This window comes from Pseudorasbora parva, chromosome 22, assembly GCF_024679245.1.
Source record: "Pseudorasbora parva isolate DD20220531a chromosome 22, ASM2467924v1, whole genome shotgun sequence".
Lineage (NCBI taxonomy): Eukaryota > Metazoa > Chordata > Actinopteri > Cypriniformes > Gobionidae > Pseudorasbora > Pseudorasbora parva.
Window position 1 is genome coordinate 321,827 of NC_090193.1, and position 23,174 is coordinate 345,000.

At 44.3% G+C, this 23,174-nt stretch overlaps 2 protein-coding genes across 3 annotated transcripts in view; both read right to left on the bottom strand.

The window, feature by feature from the left end:
* Positions 1 to 540: 540 nt before the first annotated feature.
* Positions 541 to 12,350, bottom strand: LOC137057995 (EEF1A lysine methyltransferase 3-like). Its single transcript, XM_067431123.1, has 3 exons — positions 11,783 to 12,350; positions 7,139 to 7,250; positions 541 to 1,533 (listed from the first exon to the last, which is right to left on the bottom strand). Exons 1-3 carry the CDS (start codon positions 11,939 to 11,941, stop codon positions 1,145 to 1,147), a joined length of 660 nt encoding a protein of 219 aa, XP_067287224.1. The 5' UTR covers positions 11,942 to 12,350; the 3' UTR covers positions 541 to 1,144.
* Positions 12,351 to 12,531: 181 nt separating this feature from the next.
* cyp27b1 (cytochrome P450, family 27, subfamily B, polypeptide 1) overlaps positions 12,532 to 23,174 on the bottom strand; it is a 20,187-nt gene continuing 9,544 nt past the window's right edge. Inside the window, exons 5-10 of one of the 2 annotated variants that reach the window (XR_010900561.1) lie at positions 20,717 to 20,958; positions 19,612 to 19,778; positions 19,453 to 19,534; positions 18,807 to 19,001; positions 14,603 to 14,868; positions 12,532 to 14,544 (exon numbers count right to left, since the gene is read on the bottom strand). Coding sequence is in view for 1 of the 2 variants with exons in the window: in XM_067431118.1 (XP_067287219.1) it covers positions 14,755 to 14,868; positions 18,807 to 19,001; positions 19,453 to 19,534; positions 19,612 to 19,778; positions 20,717 to 20,958 (800 nt within the window). In the remaining variant the exon portion in view is untranslated. Of the gene's footprint in view, positions 14,869 to 18,806; positions 19,002 to 19,452; positions 19,535 to 19,611; positions 19,779 to 20,716; positions 20,959 to 23,174 lie in introns of both variants that reach the window. The other variant, XM_067431118.1, reaches the window with a different exon arrangement.

Sequence of the window (23,174 nt, forward strand, 5' to 3'; positions counted from 1 at the left end):
GTCGCTCGAAATGGAGCGAGTGCATGGCGGAGGGCAACAACAAAATTCCATCATACTTCACCAAGAAGGAGAATGAGTTCCGCTATCCGTGATCGTCGAAGTAATGACGGAGAAAGAAGCTTAAATCAAGTGTTTTTAGGGTCAGAAAAATCACGCAAAGGGAACGATGCTACCGCTTCATGAAGGCAGAGAAATCTGGGGAGAAGATGGCGCACGCGCCAGTATAGCTCAAAGGTAATGAGCTAGAGGGGCGGCGCTGCGCCATCAGCGTGAACTGGCATGATTCTATAAGGGCTTCAGATCGGCACGGCCAGGGGCCAACCCCATATGCGTCATTATGCAGCGTCGAGTGAAGCTATGAAAGAGAATGTAATTTTAAACACTGATAATAATCAGAAATGTTCATTGAGCATCAAATCATCATATCAAAATGATTTCTGAAGGATCACAGAAGATTGGAGTAGCCTAATGATAATAAGTTCAGCTTTGCATCACAGGAATAAATTACACTTTCACATATGTTCACAAAGAAAACAACTGTTGATATTTCACAATATAACTTTTTACTTTATTTTGTATTAAATAAATGCAGCCTTGGTGTGCAGAATAGAAAAACAACATGCAGCACGTCAGATAATTAAGATATATTCGCACTAAACCATATCACATTCTCAGATCCATCCATTCATAAAAAACTGGTAACCAGTAGCACCGTTTCAGATTTTTTGTACACTTTGTACTTTGAACCCTGGCTATCAATCAGTCGATGGCGCTGCGAGCTCGTGCAGCGATGTCACAATCAATCCATATTAGAATATGTAACATTTCGCAGTTTATTTAGTAATTGTTTAAGGCTATTTCGTGTCATCATAAAGTATGTTGTTTTATGTGCTCTTGGGGGCCCCCTAGTGGCCAAGGGGCCCTAAGCACCCGCTTAGATCACTGATGCCTTGGGCCAAATCTGGATGGATGTCTCATCTGAGAGTGGCTTTATAAACACTGATATTGCTCTTTGGGTGGATGGATGAATAAATGAATAAATGGATGGATGGATGGATGGATATCTCATCTGAGAGTGGCTTTATAAACACTGATATTGCTCTTTGGGTGGATGGATGAATAAATGGATGGATGGATGGATATCTCATCTGAGAGTGGCTTTATAAACACTGATATTGGTGTTCGGATCCCTCCGCACAAGCTCCACGCTGAAGCTCTGTGGTAAGAGCCGGCTGTAGAAGTCCTGGGCTCCGAGCTCGCTCCGCATCGGGGACGCCAGGTACACCACCGCTCCATCTTTACTCAGGTGAGCCAGAGTGTCCAGAAGGGGAGGGAAGCTCTCAGGCAGGTACACGATATCCGAGCCCAGCACGAAGTCCCAGCTGGAGGAGAAGAGGGTGTGGTCTCGGCCCCAGGCCAGCCGGAGTACAGCCGGAGCCCCCGAGGGCCAGCCGGTGGAAGGAGCATTACATGCCACATTCCTCTCCATCTGGGGGAGGGCCATGGGGACGTCAGTGAGGGTCACGTGGGCCCCTAAAGCACATCACACACACTGTCAGTGAGGGTCACGTGGGCCCCTAAAGCACATCACACACACTGTCTGTGAGGGTCACGTGGGCCCCTACAGCACATCACACACACTGTCAGTGAGGGTCACGTGGGCCCCTAAAGCACATCACACACACTGTCAGTGAGGGTCACGTGGGCCCCTAAAGCACATCACACACACTGTCAGTGAGGGTCACGTGGGCCCCTAAAGCACATCACACACACTGTCAGTGAGGGTCACGTGGGCCCCTAAAGCACATCACACACACTGTCAGTGAGGGTCACGTGGGCCCCTAAAGCACATCACACACACTGTCTGTGAGGGTCATATGGGCCCCTAAAGCACATCACACACACTGTCTGTGAGGGTCACATGGGCCCCTAAAGCACATCACACACACTGTCTGTGAGGGTCACGTGGGCCGCTACAGCACATCACACACACTGTCAGTGAGGGTCACATGGGCCCCTAAAGCACATCACATACACTGTCTGTGAGGGTCACATGGGCCCCTAAAGCACATCACACACACTGTCTGTGGGGGTCATATGGGCCCCTAAAGCACATCACACACACTATCTGTGAGGGTCACGTGGGCCCCTACAGCACATCACACACACTGTCAGTGAGGGTCACGTGGGCCCCTAAAGCACATCACACACACTGTCAGTGAGGGTCACGTGGGCCCCTACAGCACATCACACACACTGTCAGTGGGGGTCATATGGGCCCCTAAAGCACATCACACACACTGTCTGTGGGGGTCATATGGGCCCCTAAAGCACATCACACACACTATCTGTGAGGGTCACGTGGGCCCCTACAGCACATCACACACACTGTCAGTGAGGGTCACGTGGGCCCCTAAAGCACATCACACACACTGTCTGTGGGGGTCATATGGGCCCCTAAAGCACATCACACACACTATCTGTGAGGGTCACATGGGCCCCTAAAGCACATCACACACACTATCTGTGAGGGTCACATGGGCCCCTAAAGCACATCACACACACTGTCTGTGAGGGTCACATGGGCCCCTAAAGCACATCACACACACTGTCTGTGAGGGTCACATGGGCCCCTAAAGCACATCACACACACTGTCTGTGAAGGTCACGTGGGCCCCTAAAGCACATCACACACACTGTCTGTGAGGGTCAAGTGGGCCCCTAAAGCACATCACACACACTGTCTGTGAGGGTCACATGGGCCCCTAAAGCACATCACACACACTGTCTGTGAAGGTCACGTGGGCCCCTAAAGCACATCACACACACTGTCTGTGAGGGTCAAGTGGGCCCCTAAAGCACATCACACACACTGTCTGTGAGGGTCACATGGGCCCCTAAAGCACATCACACACACTGTCTGTGAGGGTCACGTGGGCCCCTAAAGCACATCACACACACTGTCTGTGAAGGTCACGTGGGCCCCTAAAGCACATCACACACACTGTCTGTGAGGGTCAAGTGGGCCCCTAAAGCACATCACACACACTGTCTGTGAGGGTCACGTGGGCCCCTAAAGCACATCACACACACTGTCTGTGAGGGTCACGTGGGCCCCTAAAGCACATCACACACGAGACCTTTACCCAATCGTGCGGTCGCTATGCCAACGAGACCTTTACCCGATCGTGTGGTCGCTATGCCAACGAGACCTTTACCCAATCGTGTGGTCGCTATGCCAACGAGACCTTTACCCGATCGTGTGGTCGCTATGCCAACGAGACCTTTACCTAATCGTGCAGTCGCTATGCCAACGAGACCTTTACCCAATCGTGCAGTCGCTATGCCAACGAGACCTTTACCCAATCGTGCGGTTGCTATGCCAACGAGACCTTTACCCAATCGTGTGGTCGCTATGCCAACGAGACCTTTACCTAATCGTGTGGTCGCTATGCCAACGAGACCTTTACCCAATCGTGTGGTCGCTATGCCAACGAGACCTTTACCTAATCGTGCAGTCGCTATGCCAACGAGACCTTTACCCAATCGTGCGGTCGCTATGCCAACGAGACCTTTACCCAATCGTGCAGTCGCTATGCCAACGAGACCTTTACCCAATCGTGCGGTCGCTATGCCAACAAGACCTTTACCTAATCGTGCAGTCGCTATGCCAACGAGACCTTTACCCAATTGTGCAGTTGCTATGCCAACGAGACCTTTACCCAATCGTGCGGTCGCTATGCCAACGAGACCTTTACCTAATCGTGCAGTCGCTATGCCAACGAGACCTTTACCCAATCGTGCGGTCGCTATGCCAACGAGACCTTTACCCAATCGTGCGGTCGCTATGCCAACAAGACCTTTACCCAATCGTGCGGTCGCTATGCCAACGAGACCTTTACCTAATCGTGCGGTCGCTATGCTAACGAGATCTTTACCCAATCGTGTGGTCGCTATGCCAACGAGATCTTTACCTAATCGTGCGGTCGCTATGCCAACGAGACCTATACCTAATCGTCCAGTCACTATGCCAACATCCCTCCACCTAATCGTGTGGTTGCTATGCCAACGAGACCTTTACCCGATCGTGTGGTCGCTATGCCAACGAGACCTTTACCTAATCGTGCAGTCGCTATGCCAACGAGACCTTTACCCAATCGTGCGGTCGCTATGCCAACGAGACCTTTACCTAATCGTGCAGTCGCTATGCCAACGAGACCTTTACCCAATCGTGCGGTCGCTATGCCAACGAGACCTTTACCCAATCGTGCTGTCGCTATGCCAACGAGACCTTTACCCAATTGTGCGGTCGCTATGCCAACGAGACCTTTACCTAATCGTGCGGTCGCTATGCTAACAAGACCTTTACCCAATCTTGTGGTCGCTATGCCAACGAGATCTTTACCTAATCGTGCGGTCGCTATGCCAACGAGACCTATACCTAATCGTCCGGTCACTATGCCAACATCCCTCCACCTAATCGTGTGGTCGCTATGCCAACGAGACCTTTACCCGATCGTGTGGCCGCTATGCCAACGAGACCTTTACCTAATCGTGCAGTCGCTATGCCAACGAGACCGTTACCCAATCGTGCAGTCGCTATGCCAACGAGACCTTTACCCAATCGTGCGGTCGCTATGCCAACGAGACCTTTACCTAATCGTGCAGTCGCTATGCCAACGAGACCTTTACCCAATCGTGCGGTCGCTATGTCAACGAGACCTTTACCCAATCGTGCAGTCGCTATGTCAACGAGACCTTTACCCAATCGTGCGGTCGCTATGCCAACAAGACCTTTACCTAATCGTGCAGTCGCTATGCCAATGAGACCTTTACCCAATCTTGCGGTCGCTATGCCAACGAGACCTTTACCTAATCGTGCAGTCGTTATGCCAACGAGACCTTTACCCAATCGTGCGGTCGCTATGCCAACGAGACCTTTACCTAATCGTGCGGTCGCTATGCCAACGAGACCTTTACCCAATCGTGCGGTCGCTATGCCAACGAGACCTTTACCCAGTCGTGCAGTCGCTATGCCAACGAGACCTTTACCTAATCGTGCAGTCGCTATGCCAACGAGACCTTTACCTAATCGTGCGGTCGCTATGCCAACGAGACCTTTACCCAATCGTGTGGTCGCTATGCCAACCAGACCTTTACCCAATCGTGCGGACGCTATGCCAACCAGACCTTTACCCAATCGTGCGGTCGCTATGCCAACGAGACCTTTACCAAATCGTGCGGTCGCTATGCCAACGAGACCTTTACCCAATCGTGCGGTCGCTATGCCAACGAGACCTTTACCTAATCGTGCAGTCGCTATGCCAACGAGACCTTTACCCAATCGTGTGGTCGCTATGCCAACGAGACCTTTACCTAATCGTGCAGTCGCTATGCCAACGAGACCTTTACCCAATCGTGCGGTCGCTATGCCAACGAGACCTTTACCCAATCGTGCAGTCGCTATGCCAACGAGACCTTTACCCAATCGTGCGGTCGCTATGCCAACAAGACCTTTACCTAATCGTGCAGTCGCTATGCCAACGAGACCTTTACCCAATTGTGCAGTTGCTATGCCAACGAGACCTTTACCCAATCGTGCGGTCGCTATGCCAACGAGACCTTTACCTAATCGTGCAGTCGCTATGCCAACGAGACCTTTACCCAATCGTGCGGTCGCTATGCCAACGAGACCTTTACCCAATCGTGCGGTCGCTATGCCAACGAGACCTTTACCCAATCGTGCGGTCGCTATGCCAACGAGACCTTTACCTAATCGTGCGGTCGCTATGCTAACGAGATCTTTACCCAATCGTGTGGTCGCTATGCCAACGAGATCTTTACCTAATCGTGCGGTCGCTATGCCAACGAGACCTATACCTAATCGTCCAGTCACTATGCCAACATCCCTCCACCTAATCGTGTGGTTGCTATGCCAACGAGACCTTTACCCGATCGTGTGGTCGCTATGCCAACGAGACCTTTACCTAATCGTGCAGTCGCTATGCCAACGAGACCTTTACCCAATCGTGCGGTCGCTATGCCAACGAGACCTTTACCTAATCGTGCAGTCGCTATGCCAACGAGACCTTTACCCAATCGTGCGGTCGCTATGCCAACGAGACCTTTACCCAATCGTGCTGTCGCTATGCCAACGAGACCTTTACCCAATTGTGCGGTCGCTATGCCAACGAGACCTTTACCTAATCGTGCGGTCGCTATGCTAACAAGACCTTTACCCAATCTTGTGGTCGCTATGCCAACGAGATCTTTACCTAATCGTGCGGTCGCTATGCCAACGAGACCTATACCTAATCGTCCGGTCACTATGCCAACATCCCTCCACCTAATCGTGTGGTCGCTATGCCAACGAGACCTTTACCCGATCGTGTGGCCGCTATGCCAACGAGACCTTTACCTAATCGTGCAGTCGCTATGCCAACGAGACCGTTACCCAATCGTGCAGTCGCTATGCCAACGAGACCTTTACCCAATCGTGCGGTCGCTATGCCAACGAGACCTTTACCTAATCGTGCAGTCGCTATGCCAACGAGACCTTTACCCAATCGTGCGGTCGCTATGTCAACGAGACCTTTACCCAATCGTGCAGTCGCTATGTCAACGAGACCTTTACCCAATCGTGCGGTCGCTATGCCAACAAGACCTTTACCTAATCGTGCAGTCGCTATGCCAACGAGACCTTTACCCAATCTTACGGTCGCTATGCCAACGAGACCTTTACCTAATCGTGCAGTCGTTATGCCAACGAGACCTTTACCCAATCGTGCGGTCGCTATGCCAACGAGACCTTTACCTAATCGTGCGGTCGCTATGCCAACGAGACCTTTACCCAATCGTGCGGTCGCTATGCCAACGAGACCTTTACCCAGTCGTGCAGTCGCTATGCCAACGAGACCTTTACCTAATCGTGCAGTCGCTATGCCAACGAGACCTTTACCTAATCGTGCGGTCGCTATGCCAACGAGACCTTTACCCAATCGTGTGGTCGCTATGCCAACCAGACCTTTACCCAATCGTGCGGACGCTATGCCAACCAGACCTTTACCCAATTGTGCGGTCGCTATGCCAACGAGACCTTTACCAAATCGTGCGGTCGCTATGCCAACGAGACCTTTACCCAATCGTGCGGTCGCTATGCCAACGAGACCAGTTCCTGCTCCCAGCTCTATGATCCGCTTGCCTCTGAGATCCACACACTCTTCCTCCAGGAACCGGCACAGATGGAGAGCCTGCCAAAGCGGATCAAAGACAGACGAGAACATGGGATTACATTCAGATTATAATACAGATTTATCACATTTTAATTCTCACTAAATATCCCATCTGGATTCAGGATGGCAAATATTAAAGGAAATATTCATTTGTTAATCCGTTTCTGATAATCACACAAAATTGTAAAATGTCCTTACCATCGTTCGTATCTTCTGATTATTATTGCACTGCAAAAAAAATGGTTTTCTTACTTAGTATTTTTTTAGTCTTGTTTCTAGTCAAAATATCTAAAAATTCTTAAAACAAGAAGTATTTACTAGACAAGCAAAAGTAATTGTCTTGTTTTGGGACAAAATAACTCAAAATGAAGAGAGTTTTTGCTTAAAATAAAATAAATAATCTGCCAATGGGGTGAGAAAAATAATCTTGTTTTCTGTTTGAATTAAGATTATTTTTCTCACCCCATTGGCAGATTATTGATCTTATTTTAAGAAAAAAACTCTCTTCAGTTTGAGTTATTTCCCCCCCCAAAAAAAACTTTTAAAATGACTTTAGCTTGTCCAGTAAATACTTCTTGTTTTAAGAATTTGTAGATGTTTGGACGAGAAACAAGACAGAAATACTGAGGAAGAAGAGCATTTGCAGTGTGCAGTGTAATTATTAAGTTAACAAAGATATAACAGTAGTTATGTTACCGTCATTATATCTTTTGAAACAATGAACTAACATTATCGATTAACTATAGGCCTATATATATATATAGCTCTGGAAAAATGAAAATATATTATATTATCATCGATCCAGATGATTGGACAGTTACGTTACACCCCTAGAGAGTTATATGATGCAGCTAACGTTAAGTCAAAGTAATATAATTTTACTTTAATTATAAATACTGTAAATTTAGCTCAGCTTCCAGATCACTAGGTTGAGGTTTATGGTCTCAGTAAAACATGCTGGCATGTTTTAATTAAAGTAATAGTCCTATTTTTTTATTTGTATTATTTTTTTATGCTTTTTTGTGTGATTTCAGGTCCTGTGGAAAGACTGGAGGTCTACAGCAGGCGAGCATTGCAGGTGTGGAATAAGGGCACTGTTCTTCTCATTCAACAAATTCTTTGTTTGCATCTTATCATGCAGCTGTTTTGAATAGTATTTTGTTATAATTGCAACTAGAATAATTCAGAAACATGGCTTTTCCTATCACTGCTATCCTGACACAGCTCTCTACCCTTCATTCCAGCGGATGATCAGCCGTAGCTGCTCGCATCTCAGCCTGCTTGATGGAAATTTCCGACCTTCACCTGGATGACCTTTACCTTCAACTCAACCTCGCCAAGACGGAAGTGCTCGTGGTTTCAGCCAGCCCTACCTTTGTGTTATAACTGATCAGTTAATCTTCACAGACCACATTGCTAGAACTGCCTGATCTTTAGATTTTCCTTGTACAGCATTGGGATGATCAGGCCATTCCTATCGAAACATGGTACACAACTCATCCAAGCTCATGTTCCAGCCACTGGCATCAGTGTTTGCTGATGCACTGTGAAGACTTGCGCTGTGAAGGCAAATGGCGCATTGTGGTGCCATCCCAAAGAGGCACAAAATCACTTTCACAGACCTTTATCTGGACTGTTCCATGCTGGTGGAATAACCTGACTAACTCCAGCCATTTTCAGGAGACCACTAAAGATGCATTCTTTTGTGAACACATTAGAGGATGGATACCCGACCCGAGCCCGACGGGTTCCGACGGTACCCGACGGGTCGGGCCGGGTTCGGACAGATATTTAGAAATGACGTTCGGGTTCGGGTCGGGCTCGGTCACGTTAGCGCGAAAAGGCATTGAACCTTTTAAATTTAAAACTGCTTATTATGCAAGTAGCCAATGGGCCTGTTTAACTTGATGCAATGGTTTGTTTTTGTGATTAAAATACATGCATTATATAACCCTAACATCTGTCTTCCTGCATGTGGAAATTTGTTTATGTCGCCGTGACAACAACTCGCAACACGTGCGTGCATATTGCCCGCGGCATCCTTGTCATTCCAGTGAGCGCAACTTCAGCGCTGCTGGCAGCAGGACAGCCTTGAAGCCATCCGCAGTTGATGCAATCCTTTTTCTGCATAAAACCTCGATTAGCCTAAACTTTGATGGATAGATTATGTAAATAGATCCCATGTTGCAGTTTAGGAACCACAGTTTGAGAAAATTGGTAAGATGACTTTCATTTCAATAAGCATTTAAATTGTGTTACGTTAATGTTTTGTTCTGTTAGCTTGGGCCATTTTTAGCAGACCTTTGTTCATTTAATTTTAGTTGACTGTTTGATTGGGCTCTGTGTAACGTTTGATGCCCCGTGTGCGCGCTGATGCGCTCGTCTGTAAACATTTCAGAATGCCTACCTTACAGTTGCTTAATAAAAGCGGGATTTCCACACAAACAAACGTGCGTGTCATTAGTATATGAGGGGAAAAAATAGATTTTAACTGTCGGGCTCGGGTCGGGCTCGGACATAAATATTTGAATGCCTGTCGGGCTCGGGTTCGGTTACTGCTCTGTCGGACGCGGGTCGGGCTCGGACAGAAAAATGCAGCCCGATCCGCACTCTAGAACACATGACCCATTAAAACTAGCTCTTTTCTGTTTAACAAAACTGCTAGACTAACTAAAAATTGTCACTGCACTTATTGCTGCTTCCATACTCTTCATTTGTAAGTTGCTTTGGATAAAATTTAATTGTACATGTATAAAATAATAACTGCAATGTGACAGTATAAAAATAGAAAGATAATTGTCTTTTAATGTAGATATTTTTGCATATTCTAAATTATATACTAAGCTTGTATTTCCTACAACAGAAGTAACTTGACATATGTGTTATGTAAAATGACTAATAATGTAAATGTGCAGTTTCTGTACAATATTTTGTAAATTTAACAGAAATTGGCTGTAAAGGTTGCTATTTATGTACAAGTAGGCCAACTTAATTTAGAGGTTGAAGTTGTGAGTGGTTCTGTTCAAATAAATATTAATACTGTAAATATGCAAACATGTTTTTGAATTGATGTGCTTACTGCATTTTTATAAATAATATCTTAGTTATTGTACATAGAAAACATATATTTTAAAAGTAAATTACTGTAGATGGACAGCGGGTTTGTAAAATAAATTTGATTGAAAATTTGATGTTTTATGTGTAATTTAACATAATTGATCCGTTTTTCCACAGTTTAATAAATTATAATTAACATTAATATACTGTAATTAATTTTTTTACAGTGTAGGTGAACATATAGGTGCATATATGCACACATATAAGTGCATATATGTACATATAATATAGGAAAACGGCCAATTTTATATATGTCACATATATTAAAAACCTATATTAAATCCTATATTAAAACATATATGTTTATATAGGTTCTTTCCATGTGGGAGTTCCTTATCATCCACAAGTCTAAAGATATGAAGTAATTGTCTAATGGAAATAAAAAGGAAGCTTATTATGTTATATGATTTATGAGAAATGCGGGTGGGATTAAGAAAGTTCTTCTTCCCAATCCTCTTTTGGTTATTGCATTTGTGGATTAACCGCACAAACTGTCAAAAAAAAGATGCTATTTATGTTTTATTGTATAAAATGGTTCACTTGCCCAAAATAATTAAAATCAATCAATCGCAGGTTGGTATGGTCAGGTTTGTCCGCACTGTGTTATCAGCTTCCTACGAGTAAACCGGACATGTCCATCCAGGTCACCGTAGACCACAGAACAGTCTCTAATACTGACTGAAGTGAAGGAAACCAACAGATGTCCCACTGCAGCTTCCTTAGTCCTCGATGGCTGGATCAGATGCTCCTCTAGAAACTACGGGTTTAAGCTCTTTAAAGTTCAAGTGTTAACATTATAAACACTGAATTAATACCTACATGTGAAATTAAAATAAAGAAATACATTAGAAAAAAAGAATGATGGACAGTAAATAAATAACAGGACAGCTTGATAGTAAACAGTGCCGTATTTCTTATATTAATGTCCTTAAGGCTATGTGAAGAAATAAAACAGCCAAAAATGTCATTGATAACAGACAGCAATGCATCGTGTTTGAGAAGATTATGTTTTATAGCGTGATGCAGGGATTACACCATAAGATATATTTCAGTGGCATAATAGTAACTAGTAAATGTGTAAAGTTGCATAAGATGGATATACTCAAAGTAGGCAAAACTACGTCAAGTGTGTTTGATTCCAACTCTGACAACATAAAACCTTTACTGTCATAAAATCTACTGATGATTTAATCTGTGTGTAAAGTTCTACTGCGCTTCTGATTGGCTGTGAGATTTCTACACTTTTGTGATTACCAGTCGAGGTCTTTGGGGAGGAATGGCTAGATTTACGGATAGTTTTTGCGCTAGATCGCCGAACATTGCTCTCATTCTGTCAGTGTTTATGGGCTGTTGTCCAGATAAAGCCCCAAAGTTTACCTCGTCTTGCACTCTCTGGTATCGATTATCGATTTGTGAACAGTGTCGTCACTCACGGAGTCCCAGACGGACGCGGACACGCCCAGGTTCGCGCAGTAATTCTGCAGGATTGTGATCTTCTGTCCGCAAACTCGGTATGTGTTTTGTGCGCTGAACGTCTCCTCGAATAGCCCATCTTCCGCTGGAAACACGAGCTCGGGATCTGCGCTCATCATGACTCTTATTAGGTCAAGCTTTACCACAGAGAGAAGTGTAGACGAACAGGCAGAAATAAACAGCCTTGAGTACGGCAAGCCATCAGAGCCATAAGAGACGCCGAGCACCCCTGCTGCAGTGAAGGAGCTTGAGGCTCTCTGAACAATCACCAGAAAACATCTCTGACAAAGGGTTCATAAAGTACGGCTTCTCTCTGGTGCTCTTCGGTCATTTCTGACCGATTTTTTTTTTTTTTAATTTAAGAATATGAAACTTGGTGACTTTTTTAGCATAAGGTATGTAAACAAACAAACAAAAATTGGGATCATGATTCGAGCATGCTAATTGGTCGTAAAAAAAAAAAAAAAGCAGCGTTCATTGTCTTCAGGCCTAAATGACCGACCATAGGAAATGAATGGGAAATCGGCAGAACCACAAAAATTCTCTGAATATTTGTGTCCAATCTACAAATCGGACACATCAAGCATCAAGAGTGTGATATTGACACATCCACTCACACACACACGCACTCTTATACACACACACACACACCTATTAAATGTGTTTTGATGAACATGATTCCCAATTATTTATATTCATGATTTTATAATATTTGTACACACTTTACATTTTTATTTCAATGTTGTATTTTCATTTTTAATTCAATTTGAAGCAGATTTGTTATGTGACAGTATTAATTAAAGTTTCTTAACGGTGAAGATCAAATGATCTGCATCTCTTGGGCTGCATCAGCCATCCCATAATATCCGTCATCACTCACATTAATGCACGACGGAGATTAACTGCACAGTGTGTGTAGACCTCCAATACAACTATAAAGTCATTATTCCATCACAATTCACAAATAAATCGCTCAATCAAGTGACTGTGTCTATAGTATTATACACACATTTTACACAACATTAAAATATTATTTTCAAATAAGCTGTTATATTTATTATTATTTTAAGTGATTATCGCCCCTGGTTCAGTAATGAACTCTAGTAATAAAGTATCAGTGGCTGGGACAGATTTTAAGATACATCACCTCAAGAACCAAAAAATCAGAGATCAAGCCAAATTGCCAATAAGTAAAACTGAACCTATGAACCACATTTTGAATTTTTAAAAATCACATCTTCATCTGAAAATTATAAAACCTGATGACTTTTCTAGCATTAGGTATGTAAACAATATACAAATCGGCCAGAATGCTGAAAAAAGTACACAGCAGTAAAGGGACGACACTCTAACACATTATTTTTCTCCATCACGCCCCGATGGAGTTTTGGTTCCTTGCCACTGTCGCCTTTGGCTTGGCTTGCTCAGTTGGGGACACTAAAAATATGATTAAAGTTATTCAACTTATTATACAAATAAAATATATGAATTAGGTCTTATTTAATTCTATAAACTATAATACTGATCTGCCAACATTGTTGCTATATGATAAATTAAAATAAGCTGATAACATCACTGTTTACTCCAGTACGACTGTACAGCCAAATCTAATTTTGTCGCAATATTACCCTGTTTGACACTGTGAAGCTGCTTTGACACAATCGTGATTGTAAAAGCGCTATATAAATAAAGTTGATTGATTGATTGACTGACTGATTGATTGATCAAGAGTGTGATATTGACACACACACACACATCCATGAAAAACTGAACCTATGAACCACATTTTGAATTATTAAAAATCACATCTTCGTCAGAATGATATGAAACTTGGTGACTTTTCTAACATTAGGTATGTAAACACAAGAAAGCTGAGGGCATGATTCGAGCGTGCTAAGGGGTTGTGATAAAAACACTCCCACTTGTGCTCCGGTCTAAAATGACCACCATAGGAAATTAATGTGGGAAATCTGCAAAAACATAAATTCACAGAAGAAAAAAAAAAATCACCATTTCTAAAAATAAATTTAATATAAAAATAGTATCTGATATTTTTTTAAATATATATTCAAATCCATCTAAAAATATATATATTAAATGTGTTGAAAAGTGAACTAGGGAATTCACAAGCCCCTCCGTAGAGACCTCTAGTGGACTACTCCCATGGCTGCATCATTTCTTAATTAATTCCAAAAGAGGGCGCTAATCTGTCTTTACATTTTTTTTGAAGGCCTAGTCTCTATTTTAACCTAAAAAAAAAAATATGGAATAATTATATATATATAATTATTCCATAAATATTAAAAAATACCATAAAATCATCTCAAAATACAAAAGAAAAAAAAAAAAAATATTATTAAAGAAAAATAAATTGCATTGGTTTTACTGGGGTGGAGGAAGTTTAATTTTTAGATGTCCGGGAAGACAACCAATGCAACCCCTAAACGAGGAGCACCAGAGGGATAAAGGCATTATTCTCCAATGCTGCCTCTTTCACTGATCACACTGGCCAAAACAACACATCAGATCTTCATTCCCTTCCCCCTGACCATACGCTGCTCCTCTTCTTATGTCTGCATGGATGATGGGCCTGAGGTCAGTCTTTGGGGCGGTCAGTGACACGTCCTTCATGCTGCTGGACATCCCAGTGTCTGGATCTCCACATCAGTTCTGTTACACCGTGTCCCGGTGACCTCTGACCTCCAGGTCAGCACTCAGTGACCTCTGACCTCCAGGTCAGCGCTTGGTCACCTCTGACCTCCAGGTCAGCGCTTGGTCACCTCTGACCTCCAGGTCAGCGCTTGGTCACCTCTGACCTCCAGGTCAGTGCTCGGTCACCTCTGACCTCCAGGTCAGCGCTCGATGAACTCTGACCTCCAGGTCAGCACTCGATGACCTCCAGCTCAGCGCTCGATGACCTCTGACCTCCAGCTCAGCGCTCGATGAAGCGAAGGTTGATCTGCCTCTCTGGAACCAGAAGGGTTCTGGTCATCGGATGGACGGTGTCGTTCTCTTCTGCCGGCTCCACGTTAAACTGCATTAAAATCTGTGAGAGAGAGAGAAATGTGTCAGTCAACACTCCTGTAGGCCACACCCATCTCCCGTAGGCCACACCCATCTCCCGCCCACATCCCAGAAAACTCCAAAACCTTGTTATATGAACAATCACATCAATATTGAAAGGCCGATTCTGAAATCCACTACCGCTTCACATACATACACATATATATATATTAGGGCTGGGCAAGTTAACGCGTTATTATCGTGTTAACGCATTCATTAATTAACGCCGACAATTATTGTATCGCGCATTAACGTAGTTATTTATTATTATAAACCTGTTGCTCACTGCCTCTGAATACACAGACAACCCATTGGTCAGGAGAACACAGCGCTGCCTGTAGGCCCAGGGCTGACATTCTGTGTCTGGGACAAATGAAATATTAAAATAACCAGAAACGCGAGAATGATTCAGATTTTTTTGTTGTTGTTTTTATTATATTCAATGTAAACAGCGACTGATGAGCGTATCTCTGCCTCTGGTGCGTTAGTCGCGTTGAGGCTCGCGCTGCCCGTCTCTGAGAGACATTCGTGGAGGAATCAAAACCATTGAGCAGCGATATAAACTCTCAGAAGAAACATACTGGGGGAAAACTCAGCTTTCTGTAGATGTGGATATTTAGGATTTATGATATTGTTAATAACACAAGTCGACTTTGCAATCGTGAATTGTGTCGCATGAATGCTGTAGCCTAGTTCAAAGTAGCCTAATTAATATTAAGTTACTTAAGTTTTAGATCCAAACAACCCTTTTTGTTCCCTTTCACTCATGATTTCACCGACGACAATCGCTCCAGAGGAAAGCAACACTCGGCGCGGTGTTTTGTTTCTGAATGATTCAGTGTTTTGAAGGAATCATTTGAATGAACGACTCAATGACTCGCTCATGAAGACGATCCCTTGCTGCCCCCTATTGGCGGTTATGTTTATAAGTATGATTGCATGTTTTATTTAGATCATCAATCTTATAACATTATTTATTGCAGCTGTATTTTTTGCAGTTTAAATTATTTAATTTGATTGGTAACAGCCCTATACTGTCTTTTCTATTATAACTGAATTTATTAATCAAATGGAAGAATTGAACATGAAAGATGATGCATACATTTAGATGCAAGATTTAAAAAAAAAAGGAAATTATAACATTAAATAACACCCTGGGGTGAATATCACAGATATGCAGATTTAAGTCGGCCTGTGTTAAAGCTGACAGAACACTGATGAGAATATTACTACACAGTCAATATATGTATACCACCAATTTAATTTAATTTGATTAAATTCATGTTTAAGTTGATATTTACAAGAAAAATTGTAACTGTTACTAACGTTTAACTGCTGTAGAAAGCACCTTATTTGTTTAAAGTGTTTGCAAACCTTATGTTATTGCTCTTGTATTTATATAGCAGCACTTTTGTATTCATTATTAAATTTTGCGCATACTGTGATTAATCACAGACAATCATGCGATTAAACATTTTAATCGTTGCCAAGCACTAATATAATATTATATTATATTTTATATATATATATATATATATATATATATATATATATATATATATATATATATATATATATATATATATATATATATATCCTAATTAAATTCATAATTAAAAAGGCTTAATCTTCCTATATTATTCTCTTCAGGTATGATTTTGCTGTATGTTTGATGTTTCCTAAAGCGTGTGTTTGGTCCCTGAGGAGTGACTGAGGGTCTGGCGTAGAGGTGTGTGATGCGTCACTAAACACCTGATAACATGTTGTTGTGTTTGTGGAGTTTGGAGCCATCACACACCCCTAACGTGACAGGAGTGTAGAAACATTGTTTGCTCACTTAGCCCAGCTTCCAGGTATGAAATATGGATTTGTCTTTCATTTAATTTATTATATTTTATATTTCCTTTTACTGAAACACTAAAGCATCATCGGCTTAAGCCCGCCCGGATGATCTCATTGGTCAGTTTCTGTTGATCATCTATCCGTCATCGGCTTAAGCCCGCCCGGATGATCTCATTGGTCAGTTTCTGTTGATCATCTGTCCGTCATCGGCTAAAGCCCGCCCTGATGATCTCATTGGTCAGTTTCTGTCGATCATTTGTCCGTCATCGGCTAAAGCCCGCCCTGATGATCTCATTGGTCAGTTTCTGTTGATCATCTATCCGTCATCGGCTAAAGCCCGCCCTGATGATCTCATTGGTCAGTTTCTGTTGATCATCTGTCCGTCATCGGCTAAAGCCCGCCCTGATGATCTCATTGGTCAGTTTCTGTTGATCATCTGTCCGTCATCGGCTAAAGCCCGCCCTGATGATCTCATTGGTCAGTTTCTGTTGATCATCTGTCCGTCATCGGCTAAAGCCCGCCCTGATGATCTCATTGGTCAGTTTCTGTTGATCATCTGTCCGTCATCGGCTAAAGCCCGCCCTGATGATCTCATTGGTCAGTTTCTGTTGATCATCTATCCGTCATCGGCTAAAGCCCGCCCTGATGATCTCATTGGTCAGTTTCTGTTGATCATCTGTCCGTCATCGGCTAAAGCCCGCCCTGATGATCTCATTGGTCAGTTTCTGTTGATCATCTGTCCGTCATCGGCTAAAGCCCGCCCTGATGATCTCATTGGTCAGTTTCTGTTGATCATCTGTCCGTCATCGGCTAAAGCCCGCCCTGATGATCTCATTGGTCAGTTTCTGTTGATCATCTGTCCGTCATCGGCTAAAGCCCGCCCTGATGATCTCATTGGTCAGTTTCTGTTGATCATCTATCCGTCATCGGCTAAAGCCCGCCCTGATGATCTCATTGGCCAGTTTCTGTTGATCACCTCTCCGTCATCGGCTAAAGCCCGCCCTGATGATCTCATTGGTCAGTTTCTGTTGATCACCTCTCCGTCATCGGCTAAAGCCCGCCCTGATGATCTCATTGGTCAGTTTCTGTCGATCATCTGTCCGTCATCGGCTAAAGCCCGCCCTGATGATCTCATTGGTCAGTTTCTGTCGATCATCTGTCCGTCATCGGCTAAAGCCCGCCCTGATGATCTCATTGGTCAGTTTCTGTCGATCATCTGTCCGTCATCGGCTTAAGCCCGCCCTGATGATCTCATTGGTCAGTTTCTGTCGATCATCTGTCCGTCATCGGCTAAAGCCCGCCCTGATGATATCATTGGTCAGTTTCTGTTCTGCATAATTACTCCGCTATGGATCAAATCCAGACGGAACCCAAGCTCAAATGTTGTGGGCGGAGCTGAGTCCAGCTGCCATCCAGGCTAGTAATGACATGGATAGACCATAAAAACGGTATAACTGTTGGGACAATTGTATGTACGAGAGGGATGGGCAACGAGCCTATGAACTCCTTGTGAGACTTGAAGCTGTTAAAACTGCAAACTATTCTTAAAGAGATTGATGAACATTGGACACCCAAAAATGTATTTATTTATTTATTTATTAATGTTATGTTTATCTGCTGACCCCCAGGGCAAGATGTAGGGGTGTTTGTTTCTTCAGTAGAGCACAAATGAAGATTTTTAACTCCAACCATTGCTCGTATAATGTCAATGGAAGATTATAAAACCAAAAATAGCTGCTAGATTATGATGCATCAATGTTTTTGAAAAAGAAACATCTAAAAACAAAATATAAATATTTTAATAAACTCAACCAAACACACCCTATACGAGATGAATCAGATGTACACCTATTACAACTTACACCCACACTAAAGGACGCGGATGCGCAAGAGAACTTGGCCGTGATGGTTTTTACAGGCTATGGTTTGAAAAAGCGCTCTTCCCTTAAAGGGTCATGAAACCCTAAACCAAGTTTTCTGAGATTTTAACAGAACTGTGTGTGTTGAACATCACGGAAGTCAATGTTAATTTTAACCCTTTTTGCTGTGGTTTCAGCTTCCTGGGGAAGCATTAATTACCCGAGAGAGGGCCAGATATATCTCCAGCTCAGCGATGCGGCGGCCGATACAGCTGCGCTTGCCCAGTCCGAAGGGCAGCGAGGCGAAGGGATGGGCTTCAGATCGGCTCAGCCAGCGCTGCGGCAGGAAGCAGTCCGGATCGCGGAAGAGTTTGGGATCGCGGGAGGTGGCGAAGTGGCAGAGCGTGATCAGAGTCTGTGAAGGAGCACACACACGCACCTGTAAACACACACTTCAGAGCACACACACCTGTAAACACACACTTCAGAGCACACACACACACCTGTAAACACACACTTCAGAGCACACACACCTGTAAACACACACTTCAGAGCACACACACCTGTAAACACACACTTCAGAGCACACACACGTACCTGTAAACACACACTTCAGAGCACACACACACGTAAACACACACTTCAGAGCACACACACACACGCACCTGTAAACACACACTTCAGAGAACACACACCTGTAAACACACACTTCAGAGCACACACACACACCTGTAAACACACACTTCAGAGCACACACACACTTGTAAACACACACTTCAGAGCACACACACACCTGTAAACACACACTTCAGTGCACGCACACACTTCATTGCACATGCAGCGTTACAGCACAAACACACACTCACATTTTTAGGGATGAGGTATCCTCCCACTTCAATATCTTTGTCTGGGATGACTCTGGCATTGGCCGGGATTACAGGATAGAGCCTGGAAAGTTTCACGATGATATAATAAACCCAAAGGAACAGAATGGATGAGCTGTATTAGCCATGCAGTGTTTGTACCGGAGGATCTCCTTCAGCACAGCCTTCATGAGCCGCATCTCAGCCACATCGGCCGCGTTTGGGACGGGCCGGCCACACATCACCTTCAGAACCTCAGCCCGAAGCTCAGTCTGGACCTGCGGATGGCGAGCCAGCTCATACAGAGCCCACGACAGGGTGCTGGAGATCTGCACACACACACACACACACACACACACACACACACACACACACCACAGTCAGGGCTAGGGTTTCACACACACACACACACACACACACACACACACACACACACACCACAGTCAGGGCTAGGGTTTCACACACACACCCCAGTCAGGGCTAGGGTTTCACACACACACACACACACACACACACACACACACACACACACACACACACACACACACCACAGTCAGGGCTAGGGTTTTACACACACACTCACACACACACACACACACACACACACACACACACACACACACACACACACACACACACACCACAGTCAGGGCTAGGGTTTCACACACACACACCACAGTAAGGGCTAGGGTTTCACACACACACCACAGTCAGGGCTAGGGTTTTACACACACACACACACACACACACACACACACCACAGTCAGGGCTAGGGTTTCACACGCACACCACAGTCAGGGCTAGGGTTTCACACGCACACCACAGTCAGGGCTAGGGTTTTACACACACACACACACACCACAGTCAGGGCTAGGGTTTCACATGCACACCACTGTCAGGGCTAGGGTTTCACACACACACACACACACACACACACACACACACACACACACACACACACACACACCACAGTCAGGGCTAGAGTTTTACACACACACACTCACACACACACCACAGTCAGGGCTAGGGTTTCACACGCACACCACAGTCAGGAATAGGGTTTTACACACACACACACACACACACACACACACAGTCAGGGCTAGGGTTTCACATGCACACCACAGTCAGGGCTAGGGTTTTACACACACACACACACACACACACACACACACACACTTGTGTAGGTCTCAGTTTTAGTTGTATAAACCCTGCGCTCCCCAGTGTAATGCGGAGCCTGGAGCTCAGCTGATAGGGAGGCTCGTACCGTGTCGACCCCGGCGAGGAGCAGCTCCGTCACATTGCTGTAGACTGACTTTAGGGGCAGGCCGGCCTGGGACAGATGGCAGATCAGGTGTTGTCCCTCCATCCGCTCGCCTCCCTCCATCTTCAGCCTCTCCTCCTCCATCCGCTCTCCTCCCTCCATCTTCAGCCGCTCCTCCTCCATCCGCTCTCCTCCCTCCATCTTCAACCGCTCCTCCTTCAGACGCTGATCAATGTGGCCTTTTGCTGTGGGTTTCAAAATCTCACTCATTAAAGTCTAGCCAGAAGTGTAAATGGTGTGATTAATTCCTCCTGTGGTTGGCCAGCCGTCAGACCTCCGCTCATCTTCACACACAGATGAAGATATTAGTGTTGAAATCCGATGGCTCAGAAAGGCCTTCATTGACACCAATGTCATTTCCTCTCTCAAGACCCATAAAGGCACTAAAGACGTCGTTACAAAGCCCATCTCACTACAGCGGCTCTACAATCATTGATGAAGAGGCCAGAATAGAGTTAGTGCGCAAAAAACACTAAATAACGACTTAGTGTCTTGCGAAAGTATTCGGCCCCCTTGAACTTTGCAACCTTTTGCCACATTTCAGGCTTCAAACATAACGATATTAAACTGTAATTTTTTGTGAAGAATCAATGACAAGTGGGACACAATCATGAAGTGGAACGGCATTTATTGGATATTTCAAACTTTTTTAACAAATCAAAAACTGAAAATTTGGGCGTGCAACATTATTCAGCCCCTTTACTTTCAGTGCAGCAAACTCTCTCCAGAAGTTCAGTGAGGATCTCTGAATGATCCAATGTTGACCTAAATGACTAATGATGATAAAGAGAATCCACTTGTGTGTGATCAAGTCTCCGTATAAATGCCCCTGCACTGTGATAGTCTCAGAGGTCCGTTTAAAGCGCAGAGAGCATCATGAAGAACAAGGAACACACCAGGCAGGTCCGAGATACTGTTGTGGAGAAGTTTAAAGCCGGATTTGGATACAAAAAGATTTCCCAAGCTTTAAACATGACAAGGAGCAGTGCAAGCGATAATATTGAAATGGAAGGAGTATCAGACCACTGCAAATCTACCAAAACCTGGCCGTCCCTCTCAACTTTCAGCTCATGCGAGGAGAAGACTGATCAGAGATCAGCCAAGAGGCCCATGATCCCTCTGGAGGAACTGCAGAGATCTACAGCTGAGGTGGGAGACTCTGTCCATAGGACAACCATCAGTCGGATACTGCACACATCTGGCCTTTCTGGAAGAGTGGCAAGAATAAAGCCACTTCTTAAAGATATCCATAAAAAGTGTTGTTTAAAGTTTGCCACAAGCCACCTGGGAGACACACCAAACATGTGGAAGAAGGTGCTCTGGGCAGATGAAACCAAAATTGAACTTTTTGGCAACAATGCAAAACGTAATGTTTGGCGTAAAAGCACCACAGCTCATCACCCTGAACACACACCATCCCCACTGTCAGACATGGTGGCGGCAGCATCATGGTGTGGGGCTGCTTTTCTTCAGCAGGGACAGGGGAGATGGTTAACATTGATGAGAAGATGGATGGAGCCAAATACAGGACCATTCTGGAAGAAAACCTGATGGCGTCTGCAAAAGACCTGAGACTGGGACGGAGATTTGTCTTCCAACAAGACAATGATCCAAAACATAAAGCAAAATCTACAGTGGAATGGCTCAAAAATAACCATATCCAGGTGTTAGAATGGCCAAGGCAAAGTCCAGACCTGAATCCAGTCGAGAATCTGTGGAAAGAACTGAAAACTGCTGTTCACAAACGCTCTCCATCCAACCTCACTGAGCTCCAGCTGTTCTGCAGGAGGAATGGGCAAACATTTCAGTCTCTCGATGAGCAGAACTGATAGAGACAAACCCCAAGAGACTCACAGCTGTAATCGCAGCAAAAGGTGGTGCTACAAAGGGTTAACTTAAGGGGGCCGAATTATTTTGCACGCACAAATTTTCAGTTTTTGATTTGTTAAAAAAGTTTGAAATATTCAATAAATTTCATTCCCCTTCATAATTGTGTCCCACTTGTTGATTCTTCACAAAACATTACAGTTTCATATCATTATGTTTGAAGCCTGAAATGTGGCAAAAGTTCGCAAAGTACAAGGGGGCCGAATGTTTTCGCAAGGCACTGTATATAGTGATGGGCCGATTTCAAAACAAAGCTTCAAACGTTATGAATCAGTGAATCGATTCATGATTCAGATCGCCACGGTCACGTGATTTTAGCAGTTTGACACGAGATCCGAGTCATGAATAGATTCACTAATTCATAACGGTGTAATCAGTGTCTTCATCTGTGTCTGAAGATGAACAGAGGTCTGACGGCTGTCCAACCACCGGAGGGAATAATAATAATAATAATAATAATAATAATAATAATAATAACTTTAATTTATATAGTGCCTTTCAGTTCTAGTTTTGG

Excerpts from the sequence above, each read along its gene's own strand:
- LOC137057995 (XM_067431123.1), bottom strand. The coding sequence starts at position 11,941 with ATGATGAGCGCAGATCCCGAGCTCGTGTTTCCAGCGGAAGATGGGCTA. Across the intron at positions 7,251-11,782 it reads CCGCGTCCGTCTGGGACTCC|GCTCTCCATCTGTGCCGGTT; the intron begins GTGAGTGACGAC and ends CCGCTTTGGCAG. Across the intron at positions 1,534-7,138 it reads CATAGCGACCGCACGATTGG|GGGCCCACGTGACCCTCACT; the intron begins GTAAAGGTCTCG and ends GATGTGCTTTAG.